The following is a 17,575-nucleotide window of genomic DNA, read 5'->3' as shown; positions in this document are numbered from 1 at the left end:
GTGGGTACATGCACACCAAGCAAGTATAATCCATGGAAGGTTTGGGAAGTTTGAGGACAGAATGACCCTTTTTAATTCTATCACCACAGCATGCACTTACTGACAGGGAAAGACTCGTTTGCTTTTTAAATAGTGAAAGCCTTGCATTTTAGTGACAGAAAGTATTGTCTGTGTTAATTGACTCCTGAATTAAATTGGACATCAGGGAAACTACTGAAATTATGAGAATCAATCAATATTCCATTTGCCTGTGACTTGCACAGTTCTTCTAAATATTATCCTGGCATCTTCATCATTATGTAATGTTATAATATTGCACTTAAATAGTTCAAATTTAAAATAGAAGTTGTGCCTCCTTACGTATAAACAAAGCTACAACTCAACAGGCTCGGTCTCGTTATCCTGGAAACAAGATATGACACATAAAATACAATGGAATAGATAAAATTATTAGAAAATTACTTTCTCACAATATGAACATCCATCTGCTTAAAATGAATTTATCAATGTCAGGTTCAAAATTCAGAAAGAAGTAGTATTTCACATCTGCTTAAACTATAGGACATATTGTCATAGGATGTTGTGGATACCAAATGCTTGCATGAGTTCAAAAAGAGATTACACCAATTCATGAAAGGAAATCCCTCATAGGCTATTAAACACAAAAATATGGCTTGTGCCTCAGAAATTCAATGAGACACAGACTATTGAAAGCTAAGAGGGAATATGCTGGGGTTTTGTTGCCATATGTTTGGCCTGTTCTTATTCTCTTCCTTATGTATCTGTTAATAGTCATTAACTGGAGATAGGATATTTTGTGGGATAGTCTTTGATCTGAAACCATGTTTGCAACTCTTGTTTACAAGTACATACACAAGTAAAATACAATACAAAAAATCAAATAAAATATTAATCTTTTACATATTTATCCTAGTACAGAACTAGGATAACACTTCTTGATTACAGATCAAATTTGATATTGTTAAGTGCTTATTAAAAACACACATAATCAATTAAGTAAGAGCATTATGCTTTATCAAACTAAAGTCATGTTAATATTGTAATACAGACCTTCTTTGACCTGAAATGCTTGGCTTCCTTTATACCTAACCATAGCATTTGACATGAGGACAGTTCGAGACAGAGCTCCCTTAGGAGATGGTTTTCACAACTCCACTGGTTCACATTTCCAGCAGCATATATCTCCTGCACTGTGTCAACCACGCTGGCAGCCAAAAGAAATTTACTACAAGTTGATCTATGCAGTTCAGAGATCAGGATTTTCATAAATTTTTCTTGGCTGCCAGCACAGTGCCCACAGCACAATCTATGCACTAACTAGAGTCCAAGTACATTACACTAGATACTGTATTTGCATCAGGTCCAAGAAGCTTTTACTTGGCAACCTACAAATGGCATGGTACAAAGTGACAGGTTTGCTTGTTTGTTTTCTTTTTATTGCCTGCAAACTTGAATAATTTTTGAATGCTGGACAGTTAACAAAAACCCTCCATGAATTCCTGAATTTTTGGGTTTGTTTTTCCAAAGATGCAGTTTTATGTATACACAAGTTACAAATATTCCACATGTATGCAAGCACTTTGCAGTAATATTCTCCTTACATTTAAATGTTACTGTACACTAAAACCATTTATTACTTCTGTAATGGAGTTTCACTTGTTATTATCTACTGTAGGTTCTTTGATGGAAGAACTGTTTTCTGAAGAATTTCAGTATGCTACAGTAACTGCCTTGGTAAATTTGCTACAGAGGTAAAAAAATCACGTACGTTACTTTGACTTCTATTTCCCTTGCAGATATGATATGAAGATAAAAGTATCAAATTGCCACTACTGATCTGCCGTGTTTATCTACAGAGAACTGAAATTTAGTTTTTGCCAAATATTTTCTGCTGCTGGAAGACATATTTCTATGGTCACATTTTATCCAGTAATTGGTACGTTAGGTATCATATCTAAGGTGCTTGAAAACTAAGCTCCCAAGAAATCCCTGTTTTCCTCAAGCACTACTTCTGAATTTTACCCTGCTTTGAAAAACTGCACTTGAGGCAAGTAGGTCAATCTTAAATTAATCTAGTTAAAAGTAGTGCACTCTCAATTTAAACTGGTATAACGCTCCCTTAAACAGGTTTAGATGCACTCAGTAATTTCCCAGAAAAAATATCTGCTTTAAAGAGGTTTAAACCAACTTAAGTGCATGTAGCCAGACAAATGTGAAATCAATTTTGATAAACCAATGCACTAAGGCTAATAAGAATGCCCCTTTCAGTTTTGATACAGAAAGACAGGGCTAAGGAAAGGATTTTTCTGCAAGCTACTAGAAAATTTATAGAGACAGTAGCTATCCCAGCCCCTTCCTGGCAGTGACTTTGAACTTCATCACAGTGATTTGAAATATTGTCATTGAAGAAAATATTTGAAAAAGACTTCTGTTGAGGTTTTTGATAATAAAATGTCACCAAAGTACTGCCACTCTTAGGAAGAAGTAATTGTCCTTTTCTGGATTTAGTGACATCATTCATTGTCCATAAAATTTGAATTAAAAAAATGATATATGAAAAATATATATCACCTAAATGGATTGGAGTCATGGGAACAAGGAAATCTTTCTCTAGCCTCAAGACTGGCATATTAAGATTTCTTCCTTTTCCTTTTTCTTCACTTCTTTTTCTTTGCAGTTGTTAAGTTCAGAAGAAAACAAGAATTTAAAGTTTTTCTTAATGTATCGATTTTTCAGATAGTTATTTATGTAACTTGATTTTCATCTCCTGTTTATTCCTTTCCATTTTTAAATTTTTAAGTATACATTTAATGAAACATTTTCCTGTAACAACTCTAGCCATTCTGATTTGCTATTCCTGAACACTGTTTCTTCTTCTACTATAGTTGCCAAGTGTTACCAGAATAACCTGAGTTTTAACTGAGACTACCTAGGAGCACAAGATACTCCATATGAAGTAACTATCCTGTTCCAAATAATTTACAAACCTAAGGTTGTCATCTCACACTGAAGTCTAGATAGGCAGATCATAAAGGAAGTGGAGCCTACTGTACTTTACTGAAAAGGTCTACTCCAACAGAACAATTTGAAAAGTAGTTGTCACAAAAGAACAAGAGGAACACGACAGCTGACTGAAGGAAACCTACAGACCAACGCATACACTTTGTACAAAGTATTTGAAGAATACAATTTCCCGACCATGCAAAAAAACCCCAAGAACATTTTATCCTCCAGTATCTCCCTCATTCCCTACCAAAACAAATTCTGTCCTGGTTTCCACTGCTTTCCTGTGATGATAAGTCTCTTGTCCTTCCTTCTGGCCAATACTTGTAGCATCATCTGCAGCACTATGGATGGAAATTCGGAGAAAAGACCTCCACAGCTCAGCTGGAATTGAGGTACCGGCTGTACTCTGCTTACAGGGTATTATGAAAGCAAAGAAATATATCACTGTAGAAAGTCTGCAAGTATAAAATTGTATGACAGGAGGTTTTTTCCTGAGTAACAGCCCCATTAGTCTTTACTCCTACAAAAGCCTTATTCATTCTTCAGAACAAGGGAGGAGTACAGATCTCTTCCTAGGACATGTTTGATAAGACAACATGCCACTGAAGTGAGAACAAAGGAAAGCAGCAACACACTGTGCTGATAATGTATTTCTGTTGCAACTGTCCTTTCAGTCTAGAATATTATTAAACACAAGGACAACACAAGGAAATCAACCACACATGATAAGAAATAAAACACCAAATCAACAAAACCCTGAAGTATCCTGCAAGTCAGGATAAATTACTGTAGAAATTAACTATACTCAGAATATTGACTTTATATATGATTCCTTATTTATAATGAAAATTATTTTAAAAAGGACAACAGTTTATGAAAGCACCTCAAGAAGTTGTCTGAGGTAGACAGCACATAAATCATTTTCATTAGTCTAGTACAAGGTGGAGAATGAGGCTAAAACTTTTCAAGAGGGTCTTATTTTTGCGTTCTTTCTGCTAAATAACCAAGTTGCTCTGTGCTTTAAAACCTCTAGAATACTAGAAGAGGAATCAGAGAAAATCAGCCTTTTGAGGTGAGAGTTAATTTAAAAACAAAAAAAAAAATATCACCAAATCTTTTTCCCATTCTACTGGATTTCAAATAAAACTACATGAAGGTGACTATTGGACTACTGGAGCAATGAATCTTAAAAGAAAATGACACTCACCTGGGAAAAATGACTCATAGCTAAGATCATAAATATATTTTTCAAACTTCTGCTTTTCAGTGCTCTGAGACTCAGCTCAAAATGATATGAAGCCTAAGAGAGCTGTAAGTCTTTCTTTCCTGTCAATCCCAAATGGCATACTTGTCTTTTTTTTCCACCTGGAAATTTTGTCCAGGCATAAAAAAAAAAAAATTCTGGATGATCCTTCAGGATTCCTAAACAACACAGTAAGATAAACCTGGCCTACCTGATAACTGGAAGTCACAAATCAGTTAAACAGGCATATACAGATCAAATGCACATATATTTCTATTTCTAGAGTTACAATGACAAGAGACTTTTCTTTGGACAATAGCTATGACCTACAATTCACAGTTCATACCATTTCAACAATGAAACTAAGGGTTGCCAAAATTCTTTAGAGAACTTGCATTGCTAAAATGTTTATTTTAACTATCGCGTATATTGCCAAATCTTCCAGCTTTGTACTGTAAATATTCCATTCTAACAGGAATATGTGTCCCTGAAAAAAGTATATTAGAACACCAAAGTACATAACTTATTAAATTTGAAGAAAAAAATTTCCAATGATACATATTAAACCTTCATGCTAAACCTTCATAAAAACTTTTTATTATAAAAGTTCAATGTTCTAAGATACATAAAAGAACAGTCTTAGAGATAGTATCATTTTACTTTCACTTGATTTTTTCATTCAAGATATCTTAAATTCATTAATACAAAAAATATCTTTTGAAAACTGCTGTACAAAACTCAACTCAAAAGGCATATAAAGACATGAGTGCTCTTTTGCACTATAAAAATTATTTAACTCAAAGGAGAATGAGATAGCCAGAAGTTCACTCACTTTCATACCAAGTATCCATATGTGGAACTGCTCCAAAAGAGTTATCACAATTTAAATTGATATCCTGACTTCAGTGTACACATACTGGTAGATTTTCCTGAGTGCTTGAAGTAATAACTCCAAAACCACAAAATATTATGTGCAGTGTTGGTCTCCAACTGAGGCTCATAAAGGCACCTTAATTTACCCTTGCAATTGTGACTATGTACCTGAACTGCACAAACAGAAGATTGCCACTGGTGCTCCTTTGAGCTAAAAGTGTGAAGAGGGCAAATATGACCTGTGCAATACCACAGATTTTGCTTCAGTAAGAATCTAGGGCTTGGTTCACAAGAAAAAAGCTTCCTGAACCCATTCCACAACTGACTCTGGCACAGCAGAAACACTGCACCATTGGAATAGTCACAATACTGTATTTATACTCCTGAAATATTAAATTAAAGCTTTGTTGCAAACTCCAAGCTACAAATCCTGCTACATAAAAAGCTCTGAATTTTACTTGGAAGATCTCAGGTGAGAGAGGGAAAGGAATAAGACAAATCCTCTTGTCATTCACAAACTCAGTGTAACATTGAAATACAACAGTTCCATAATTCTTGTAATCTCTATCATCTTTCCTATGACAGAAACATCATATTTGTGCATCTCTGCATCTTCTTGGTGTGCCATTGTTTGCTGAAGAGACTCTCACAAACTCTATGTAACAGGCTTAGAGAGATCTAATAGGACCACTGAAGTTGTTTGGAACCAAAACCTGTCACAGCATCAAACACAGAATATGTATACAGAAAAACTCTTCTTTCATACTGTTCTACAGAGATGCAAAGGCTAGTTTTAAATCGAGATTCCTAGATAAAGGCACTAGTTTAGTCACATCAACTTGGAGCTCAGCAAGCACCAGATTATATTTCTGTGAAGAGTAACTTTAAAGAGTATATTTAATCTTGATTTGGCAAATTTCAGGTATGTTAACTGCACTATGCAGTCAATTATTTGACCATGGGGAATGTACAATTTAAGTAAATTGGACTTGTTCGAATCAACAATTCCAAAGGACGTTCAAAAGTTTTTGGGAAACACTAGTTCTACTCTTGGAATGGTATCTTTAAGACTTGCCTTTAAATGCTGCCACTGTAACATCATAAATAAAAACTGAAGACTAGGTTTTATGTACACTGATATGTACTGTATTGGTGGGTAGCCACAGTTGTTCTTAACCTCTCATATCACTGCCAAAGAATATTCCACATTTTCCCTAAACCTAAATAAGATCGATATGGCAATAAATGTCAAAATGAAAGTAGTTTATGCAAACATTCAACTGAATGAACACAAATGTTCCTAACAAGAATTCAGTGTTTTTCAAGAAAAACACGTTTTCGTACTGCATTACATTTATACAGATACTCTTCTGCCTCAGATCCAAAGACACCAATCAACTGAAGATATTTCTAAAGTAATGTGAATTTCCAAAAGAAAACTATGTGTCTTTAGGGACAGGGTAGCATGGCAGTAGCTCTGTTAGCTAAAAAGTCACGCCATTTATTTGTTTAAACTTAAATCTTCTCTTACCATCATGATTGGGATTTCCCAGAGTCCATGGCTCATCTGAGTCAAAATGAGTGTCTCCCCCAATTCCTGGCCCAGGGAAATATGCATGAGCCAAAAATCCTCCCTCCCCATCAAAGGGAGAACTGTCTCCATGAAAACCTGATGCAAAAATGATAGTAATATCCACGTCTCTCTTGCCATTTTCTAATTCAATATAAGGAACTTCTTCAAATGTTAAGGGAGTTACATTCTGCCACACATCGAAGGCACGGCGAATGGCTTTACGAGTTTCAGCATCACCGACTTTTGGAGTGACGTTCTTTATGCTGAAAGAAACAGAGAAACATTACACAGATTAAATTTAACAGAGTCGTGACACTCCTAACATACATTTACCCCTAATTATTATAAGTTCTGTGCTTTTAATAAAATGTGCTAGTCTGGTATTATATGCTTTAAGAAGAGTACTTTTGAACAAGCTGGTGCAAAATTACGGTGTCAATCTGCATAGTCCTTTACGCTAGAACTTATTCTATGTTAGCTAGCTTACTCCCAGCAGTACAAAAATTTTATTTTTAGGAGATTAAAAATATTTTTAAATGAAAAATTCTTAACAGTGGTATAACCAGATTAATCAACCACTGACTGTTTACCTCCTGGACCACAATTAAAATCCATCACATAAAGAATGGCATGTCCTTTCTGATCAAAAGAAAAATGTTTTCAGTTAAATGAAATTTTCATTTCTTAGTGAGTTCATTAACAAAAGCAGAGCTCCATACTGTGACCACCAACCAGTATTCACAAAGCCTTCTTGCATTTGTCATTGGATAGATAATTTCTTATCAGAAACAAAGCCTTTTGACTTCAGTACAGGCTAAGATGTCCTTTTATGATCTGATTACATCTCTAAATCTTTTATAAAACTGTATAACACATCAGACAAATAATTTTATAGAAGAATTATGTGGTAATACAAAAATGTGCATTTAAACAGAAATTTCAGTCTTCATTACTTCCTTAAATGACACACATAAGAGAAAGGTAAAAACCCATCAGAACTGAAGTTCAGTTTACTAGCATAGTTATTTCTAAATTATAATGGAATAATCTTTTTTTTTTAAAAAAATCTTTCTTATTTCCATTATGGAATTCAAGAAGAGAATGTCAATAATCAATTTCAGACCTATCCAATTTTCTCTATCATTTGCACTCAATTCATATGGCCATTCTGTTAGGTTTGTGTCTGATTGAAACTCATGCAATCAGATGCTCCTTGTTCATTTGACATGTGCTTGACTGAATGTCCAGCACAAATTGCAGAAATTACATGGGTTTAGAGTATATGTAAGATTTGTGTAAGTTTACTCAGAATGGCATGCTAAAGGAGAATATTTATACCCTCATGAATAAACTTTAAATGATTGATTCGTTTGGCGCATTCCATGTGCCTAATGATATGGAATTTATATTTATACAAATAGAAACAAATATTTCAAGTCTAATTTTATAGATTTTTACTTCACTTATACCACATTTTGTTCATAGGTTCATGTCGAAAACATAAAGTTACATATTTTTACTTCCATTCAAAAATACTACTGTATTGAGTACAATAATATTAGTCTAACCAAAGCATTATTTCTTTTTAGTTTGTATTTTTGTTCCAAAGAGATACCAACATGGATTATAAAATAGTACCTTGTAGAGAATCCCCTGCTTTCCAAAGCATCTTTTGTTCCAAAGATGATTTAACCAATCATTACATACTCATGCCTATTCCTTTTTTTGCCTGGCTTGTAACACTGGGTTTTATTCTGCCTTTCTCTTTCATATACATGACTTTGAGAACATTTTCCCCTCTTATAAAAAGACATTTAAAAAACATTTCTGCACTGCAAAATCATTACCTTTTTGTTGTCTCTAAGAAATTAAATTTTGAACTCTTTAAATCTCTTGTTATAAGACATTTTCTCCAGTCTGTTAAATGTTTTCTGTGATTTTTATTGAACTCACTCCAATTTTTCAATGTTCTTTTAAAACTGACTCTGTCAGAACTACAAAGTACAGATCTCACTGTCAGAGAGAAAAAGTCCTATAATGTGTAGGCATGACCTTACCCTACATCATGTAAATGCCATGTGATTTAAAGCGCTTTGTATGATGCTTTTTCATAATTATTTGCTCATCAGTAATTTTATGATCAGCATTGCCTTGCTTTTCATATGATTAAAAAAATATTGGATGTACTGGACCAACTATCAGCCCTTGCAGAATTCCACTCTGAAAGTTCCCTCCTTCGTGAATTAATTTTTTTGAGATGTTTTAATTAGCAAGTTCATAAACTTGCTAAGTTCAAAATGTGCCCCTTGAGAAAGTACAGCACTTTACAACCTAACTGTCATGTGACACTAAATCAAAACACATCACAATGGCACATTTATACTGCCACTACCAAAAGCATAACAGTTCACCTGTTGCTATACTAAGAATATCACTTATAAGGTTGGCAAATGGGCTTTAGTCAATCCTGCTATGTGCTCTCTAAGGCACATGTATTGCCTTAAGCACAGTTCATTGAATGATTAAAGCCTCTGTCATTTGCTATGTATAATGAATACAACAAATGAATCAACAGGTTCTCGTAGAAAACAGAATATGTGTAGCAAAACTGAAATATTGGTGTAGGAAAAGTTCATTTGAAATATACAGTTTGCTTTTTGTTTTAATTTTTTTTTATTTAGGAATCTTAGTAATTGGCCAAAGTCACACTTTGGTGCTAAGTAAACAGAACAAAGGATAGACTTATGCTGTTATATGTAAAATGAGGAAATGTATAAAAACATATTAGAGTTTTGTATTGATGGTAAATTGATTAATTAATTGGTCTAAAAGGGTTTGTCTCACACTTTAAAACTTATCGTTTTATATTTTTTCCATTTTCAGTGTATATAATTAAGTGTTAGTCATTGATTACAAATGAAAAATTGAGCCATTGTGCCAGTTTCACACACACAAACTAGAGCTGACTACCTGCAATAGAAGACATTTTCCATGGGTTTCATCTATTGAATTACTTTTGAAATAGCACCCCACATCTCAAGATTCATTGTAAAGCAATATTTTTCAAAGCATACTTTCTGTATTAAAACTAGAGAGATTTCCGACTTCCAAATCATCATTCTGAAGTGGGTAACACTGCACTGAAAAATCTTGCTTCTAAGACAAATTAAATAAATCAGTAGTTATTCCAACATAAGGGTATTTCCAGAAAATAATTGTCCATTTTAATGATGGTGCTGACCATACAACCTCCAAAGGGGAAGTACAGTAAGGTCAATTTATACAGTCTATCAATCATCAGAGATACTAGGTTTCATCTTTTAAAAGACTTCAGTTTAGACCTATCACTGCAATAGCAATTAAAGTCTCATATGAGCCCTTTTCCTATTACATTTAGCTCTACATCTTTAAGTTAGCAGTCACCTGAAATAGCTGTAACTATGTCTTAATCTCTTAAATTTAGTGATCATTCCATGGAAAAGAGATTCAAACAAGAGAAAGATCCAAACCTGACCTTGAACAGACTGGTAGTGCAACTTTATAAAGAGGTTGAAGAACATAGAATTATTTTCAAAGGGAAAGTCTTTTAATAAACAAAAGATGATCCATAAGATGAAACATTTATGTAATTTTTTACAAACTAATAAATGGAGTATACTTTGTATAAATGTCGAGAGCTGTTTGTTCTTAAAGAATCACAGCCAAGTATAAATTGATTACGCTTTTTTTGTGGTTATTATTGCTATTTTTGCATGGTTTTCAATCTGATAGTCTCTTTAGACATTATAGCTTTTATATCTTACACAATATTTTACCACTGATATTCTATTTCTAGCAATGCCTGAAGAGTCTTGTTTTGCAGAGTGTTATTCTGAAATTTTGAGTCCTATTGATTTAAGAAAAGCTTTGGGTTTTCCTTCCCTTCCCCCGTCTTCCCCAAGATATCCTTAAAAAAAAATTTTCCATGTTTCAGAGAAACATTTTTGGCTGCAACAGAAGCCTTGCAAGACTGTCAGGATATACCTCACTTGACTGTGTAAAATCAGTCATCTGAAATTTAAATACAGTACATTAAGTAGTACATATTTGCCATTAAACTTCACTATTTCCTTTTTTCCTTGCTGAGCTGTCATTAGAACAGCCTATTATATTTTTATGTAAATTGGTACAATTCTGTACGTAAAATCAAACCTTCTGACCCAAACTAGATCCAAGAGGTAAGGCTAGACAAAGCTCAAAATGCATAAAGCTTATTATTAAGCTTACCTTAGCAGTAATGGCCTCCACAAGAATCGTAATAACTAAGTGACAGACTTCTTCATGGCCTATTGACTTTGAAACTTCTATTCTCCCCTGAATACAGTAAATACTGGTTTTAAATTGGTTCTGTGTTCCTTAGTCCATCAAATCCAGAGTACAAGATTAGCCATATCTTGCTACCTTGTTGTGCTGGTTAGACTGGATACTAATGAGTGCTTTTAGAATTATTAGGTCATATAATGATGCAAGGTGATATTTTAAATTTTTTCCAACATAAGTATATAAATCAAATATTAATGAGGAAAACATTTTACAATGCCATTTCTCTCAAACATTCCAAGATTTTCTTGGAGGAAAATCACGTATTAGAAACCCCATTCTAAAGAAGCAGAGGGCACACAAGATGGAAAATCAGGAAATTCAACTGAGTGGGTAGGAAGATGCAGTTCGAAAACTGTTTGAAGTCAGTTATAGATCTGACTATATCTTACTTAATATGAAACAGTTAAAGTAAAATGAATTGAAACATACCATAAATTTAAATAACTTTCTTTTTTATCTCACTGTTAGTTTTATTGAAATTAAGAGATTATCTCTGGTCAAAGACATATTTCATTTTGTGCCATCATTTCTCTAGAAATACTTTCTATCAAATTGTTTCATTATTCTCTCACTGATGTGGGTTTTCATAGCTTCAACTTCTTTCCAGTCTCAGTTTGCTAATTGTTTGTAGCTATAAACTAAGAACGTTATCCTGGTTCATATAGCTCCTGCTCACTTTGATCAAACCTAAATCAGAACTATTACTTTTGATTTTCTGTGGCCACATTGAAAGTCAACCTACTGCTTCCATGCTGTAAAGAATTTATAGTAATCCTGCCTTTTCATTTTCATGGATAATATTCTCCTCAACATTCATTACAAGGAGATGAGATGTGACAAAGATGAGATTTCCAAGATACCAAACCAAGATTAGCAAAATACATGATAGATAAATGCTTTTATAAAAAAGATGTTTTAAGTAATCTCATATCATAATTTACTGCTAAGTAATCTAAAATCAATGAAATGCAACATAAGCATGGAATGTTTTCTAAATATAACTCTTTAGTAGTAAACTCAAAAACCTTGTTGCTTCTTTGAATCAACAGTTTTTCAAAGTTTTTTCTTTATCCAATGTTTCCTTACTTTTCAGTGTGGATTTCAAATATCCAAGAAAAAATTCTCTTTCGTATTCTACACAATATGGACCATTTAGACCACTGAAATTACATGGTCTATTACTAACAAACTAGATTAAACTCTTCATTGCATACCAAAGCTCCCAGGTAGCATTAATTCATTTATCTGAACAGTATAAAGTTAGACCTGCCCAAATCTTTCATGTTCGTCAAAGATGAAATTCGGGATGCATCTAACTTGTAAAAGGAAAAAGACATTAATCTGGGGCTTGATCCACTGTCCTCAGAAGAGAAATATTAAATTATTTATTGTGGTTTTGGGATGAAGCTATTAACTATCTACACCTAAATTTCCCGCACCAATTAAATTATTACATATTGCTTATCAATTAAATTTGTTTTTTTTTTCTTCCTCAAGACAGAAAAAATAAATAAGAATGACTTCTAAGCTATTGTTTTATTTTACATCATTATGAGTTCTAAGTAATGGCTAGAATTCAAGGCAAAGCTTGAATTTTTAGAAAGCATTCTCAAATTTTATTTGCAAAGGTGTTTTAAAGATTGAATAATCCAAGCAGTTGACAAATGACTGAATGCCGGAGTTAAAATTATGAATAGTATGCCCAGAATTCTGATGAAGAGGGTTCATATTCAATAATTCTTTGTCTAAAAAGGACATATAAACATTTACATTCTATTTTTACAAAAGTGGTTGCTTTATTGATACACATTGTTGCTCCTTCTTTAATTTACTGGATTACTTACTTCCCTGCAAAAGAGAAGGTAATTATATTTTTGAGAATTATGTGTCTTTGTAAATATTCCCTTGAAGAAAATTTAAAAAAATAAACAATTTAAAACAAATCCTTTAACAGCTTTCATAAATTTCTTCTCTGATTTTATACAATGTTCAGAGATTGTTGTATAAAGTCACGCAGCCTAAAACACTAAGGAAATATTAAGATTATATCATTAAGATCTCTAGTTTTTTCTGTGATGGAGTTATAATTTTCATGTACTCTAGACATCCTCCTTCACTCCTGTACTCCTCTGCCTGGTAAAAAGTTTCAAATACTTACTTTCTGTTTCTCTCCTTGTAAAAGTCAGCTTAGTATATGACATACATACTAATAATGTTTACAAGGTATACTGCCATGAACTATACCAGGCAGAAAAGATACAGTTAGCTGTGTAACTTCATTAGAAACAGAAAGTCTAACAAATATCCTATACACCAGTCCAAATAAACAGAAAGCTTCATTCCCTGAGGGAAAGAAAGTATAGTTAATGCAGCACAATGTCCATTCCACACTGATATTCCCAATACTGGAAATCTGCATTTTAGTACTCACTGTGCACACATTGCTTTCTAAGAATAAATATCACCTGAGTCCAAAATTTAATATGTGGTTGAAAGGATATAATTAATGTTTAAAGTGTAATATGTGGTCAAAAAAGAGACATAATTAATGTAAATTATAATTATAATTTTAAGTTGCTTCTTTGAAGCTCTATCTTGAAATGTTGTGAAAGTGTTTCGGCTTGAAAATTTACATGTTGAAAACAGAGAAAAGTTCTAGGGTGGTGGGGCAGTGGTGAGTTTGCTTTTGATGACGTTTGTTGTGGGGTTTTGGTTTTCATTTCCAGAAAATTGTAAGATGCAGAACACACAGAAATGAGGGAGAAGTTGCCCCTTCTGTGGAGGAATTACTAAACTTGCTTATCAGGTACACTTCAGACTACAGAGTTCTGGTCAGGAAGGCACAGAATGTAGGAAACCTGCAGGTTATAGAAAGACTGAGAAGTGACACCGAGCAAAATGGAGCAGATAAGTGACATTAGAGATATGATTAACATTTTAGGAAACAAAGCAAGTTAAACTGTCATTCATTTAATAAGTATTAAGCCTGAAGCAGGGAATTGGTGAGGAGAAGCATGTAAAGAATTTTAGGGTTTTTTTTGTCCTTATTTGCTTTGAGTTACTTTCTAATTCAGAAAGATCAATCTTATTTTTTTTTTATTCTAATCAAATTTGGGGGTTCTACTTGAAATGTCTTTTGGACTGTAATTCACTGCAAAAAATACAGACATTCACTTCAAAGCTCTGGTTGACTGGAGATCTTATCAAAGTAAGAGAGTGAACATTTTTGAAGAGGGAAGGCAGGAGGTAGGGAACTGCTGTAAATTCTTCAAAGTGAGAAAGATTACTAGATAGTTGCCACTTAGTTTAATACTGGGTACCCTTGTTTGTTATTTTGATGAAGGTCCTAGGTGACAGTATAGAAGATATATAAGTGGTAGGATTTAGACTGTTGTAAAAAATTCTGTAATGAAATAGAGAATCAGACTCTGTACAAATCAGAAAGACAGAAAACTACACATATTAGTAGATGGTGATGCATGACTCCTCATGTGTACACACACTACACTTAAATTCTAAAATGCAGATAAATGTAAAGTGCTGTAGATGGGCATTCTTATTCAAACCAACTATGCATTGCATTTACATTAACAAAAAAGGATTCCAGGCAATTCAACATACCAATCTCAGGGCAGTCAGTTCTCTACTGTTTGATGTTATATCAGTGTGTAATGTCTTAAACAGAATTCTCCAATTCAGTCATAAGCCATAGTATTGACAAGGAGTTACTAATGAAACTATCTTTTCACCATGGTATGAAGAGCAGTCTATATGACCATTAGAGCTTATGAACTTAAAATTTAATATTTGCATGGGTTCATGAATAATGGAACCAATTAAAGAACTTGAAAACTATTTTATCCCTCAGAACTTACCCCTGTTAGGTATTACAGGAATCCATGATGAGGCTGTGTAAATTTTCCAACAGGCTGTATTGGAATCCTTGGTTTGCTGACAAATTATGAATTTTATATTATATACATGACACTTTCTTTGGTTGACAGAGCTCTAGCAAGTGCATCTTGAAAGTTTCCATCTAACTTTCACCCGCAAAGCTCAGTTTTGACAGTAGGCACACTGTGCAAACTGCTACTCAAGATTTATACAGAGGTACTGCCCCAGACACACCCTTATGCCCATCATCATGTACGAAAGAAATGGTTGGGTCAGTGACTAATTAAATTCTAATCAAATTAATTTGTACTTAGAACATACCCGTAGGCACCTACATTTTGCAGAGACTGACTCCTTTCAATAACCTATTTTACATATCTAAATTAGAGCTCTGAGTTTCATTACAGCACTCCTAGCTTCAGAGTAATGTTCCCTGAGAAGTTGCTGAGTTCGAAGGTAAGGTTAAAGACATACTGGGTGTTAAATTGATGCTGTAATCTTCAGAGAATTTACCAGCTACTAAATACATGCAATTTTAATCCAAGAAAATAACTTGGTTCTTATGTAGCACATACATACTTATAAGAGGTAACCAAATTAGCATTTTTATAACATATATTAATAATAAACTTCTCAAAGTATTGAAAAATATTCAGGAATCTACATTTACTTTACATTAAAAGTCATCATTATTAGTGGCATTTATATACCTATATGAATATCTTTAGTACCTGTAAGTGATATGCTTGTGTTGCCATTTCTGTCCTGTTAAAGCGTAGCGTTTCCGACGAATGTTAAATTTGGAGTTACCTCTTGTTTGGTCAGGCACACCACATCGAGGCTTCTTCATCCAGCTGCAAGAAACATGTGAACATATAACATATAAACTAATATTTTTATTTTAAATTCAAGACAGTGAAACTGCTAACGTTATGATACTATCACGTTATTCTATCTTACTCTCTTTCCACAAAATGAGAAATATCTCATTGCAAGTGTAAGCTGCTATTAATCTCCTAGCGGAGATATTTAACTAAGAATTCTGCTTAACAATATTTAATGTTCAAAATATTAATTGCTATTATTATGAGCATTAATATTTAATACTCAAAATCAAGCTGAAAATGTCTAAATCACAAAAAACGAAAATTACCATTACAACAGCACCAGACTTACCACAGAAGTGCTGTATTTTTAAAATGGTCTTCAATATCTTTATGTTTTCCAGTATTCCAAAAAATTTAAATTTGCCAAATTCAATTCCAAATTCAACTTATTCAAAATATGTCATAATTAAGATGATATCTAATTCAAAAGCTTAAATTGAACAGTAGTATCATTGAACTGTTTCTCACTTTTATTGTTAGGCACTATTTAATTTAAACAAAACTCAGCTAAAGTTTTTATTTTATATGAGCTGATATCTGCAGAACGGTTTACCATCAGGAAGAGAGTAAGACTGAATTAATTCACTGCATAAGTAAAAGACAAATCTCCTTTGTTACTTTTCCAGTTCATTGGACTATATTTCTATCATCCAAATCATTACTTATATAAAAGCTGGTTTTCCAATGGCATTTAGAGAAGTGTAGTCATACCCTATATTCAGGCTTGTATGAATAAATTTCTGACCATTAAACCAGCATTGTTTCATAAATAAATGTACACACAGCAGCTGTACGTATGTATGATTGGATGACAGAAAAGTAATTTGAAATGTCATCTCAGAATGTAGATTCTTTTAAAACATGCACAGGTAATAAAAAAATCAAAAAAAGAAGACATTCAACCATCCTTAATCTATTCCAGTTCAATACATGCAAAATGAAGAAACCATCTAGTTTTGACCAAAAGAAAAACATAATATTTGCAGTACAAAGGAGATGAGAGAGAGAGAGTATAAAACTATATATAATGTAATGAATCATAGAATCACAGAATCATAGAATGGTTTGGCTTGGAAGGAACCTTAAAGATCATCTAGTCCAACGCCCCTGCCATGGGGAAGGATACCTTACACTACACCAGGTTTCTCAAAGCCCCATCCAACCTGGCCTTGAACACCTCCAGGGATGCAGTATTCACAACTTCTCTGGGTAACCTGTTCCATTGCCTCACCATGTTCACAGTAAAGAATTTTCTCCTTGTGTATAATCTAAATCTATCTTCTTTAAAACCATTCCCCCCCATTCTATCACTACATGCCCTTGTAAAATGAAATCATTGCATTGTAAGTTTTATACCTGGTAATACAAGACAAACCATACTGTATGTATTTTTTAGAGAGGAGTTAATTCAGTCAAAATCAGCCTCATTTTCATAAATGTGTATAAGACATTTAAAAGTACAGTTAGACTTGTAACACTTCATATATAGTGTAGGTATGGATATATACTAAACTATTTTTCAAATGCACAAGTAGATGTTAAGCTCCCCAGCCCGTGGGAAAGTAAAAAATTTTATTGATTGTACCAAGACGGCACTGCCCCCCACTTACTCTGATAAGGACTATAGAAGTGCCTGCAAAAATTCTGATGGGTGACAAATCCATCGAGTAGTGTAAGTGTGGAAACCAGAACTCATGAATTCAACTGCCTAAACTG

At 33.4% G+C, this 17,575-nt stretch overlaps 1 protein-coding gene across 1 annotated transcript in view; it reads right to left on the bottom strand.

Annotated features, from left to right (window-relative positions):
- The window catches only part of MMP16 (matrix metallopeptidase 16), a 171,494-nt gene that overhangs the window by 64,836 nt on the left and 89,083 nt on the right, over nt 1-17,575 (bottom strand). The window contains exons 3-4 of the mRNA XM_032690884.1: nt 15,704-15,826; nt 6,675-6,979 (exon numbers count right to left, since the gene is read on the bottom strand). Coding sequence (XP_032546775.1) covers nt 6,675-6,979; nt 15,704-15,826 — 428 coding nt within the window. The remainder of the gene's footprint in view (nt 1-6,674; nt 6,980-15,703; nt 15,827-17,575) is intronic.

The sequence above is a fragment of the Chiroxiphia lanceolata genome, chromosome 1 (genome assembly GCF_009829145.1).
Source record: "Chiroxiphia lanceolata isolate bChiLan1 chromosome 1, bChiLan1.pri, whole genome shotgun sequence".
NCBI lineage: Eukaryota > Metazoa > Chordata > Aves > Passeriformes > Pipridae > Chiroxiphia > Chiroxiphia lanceolata.
The sequence above is the reverse complement of the archived record's forward strand: the minus strand, read 5'-3'. Positions and strand labels throughout refer to the sequence as shown.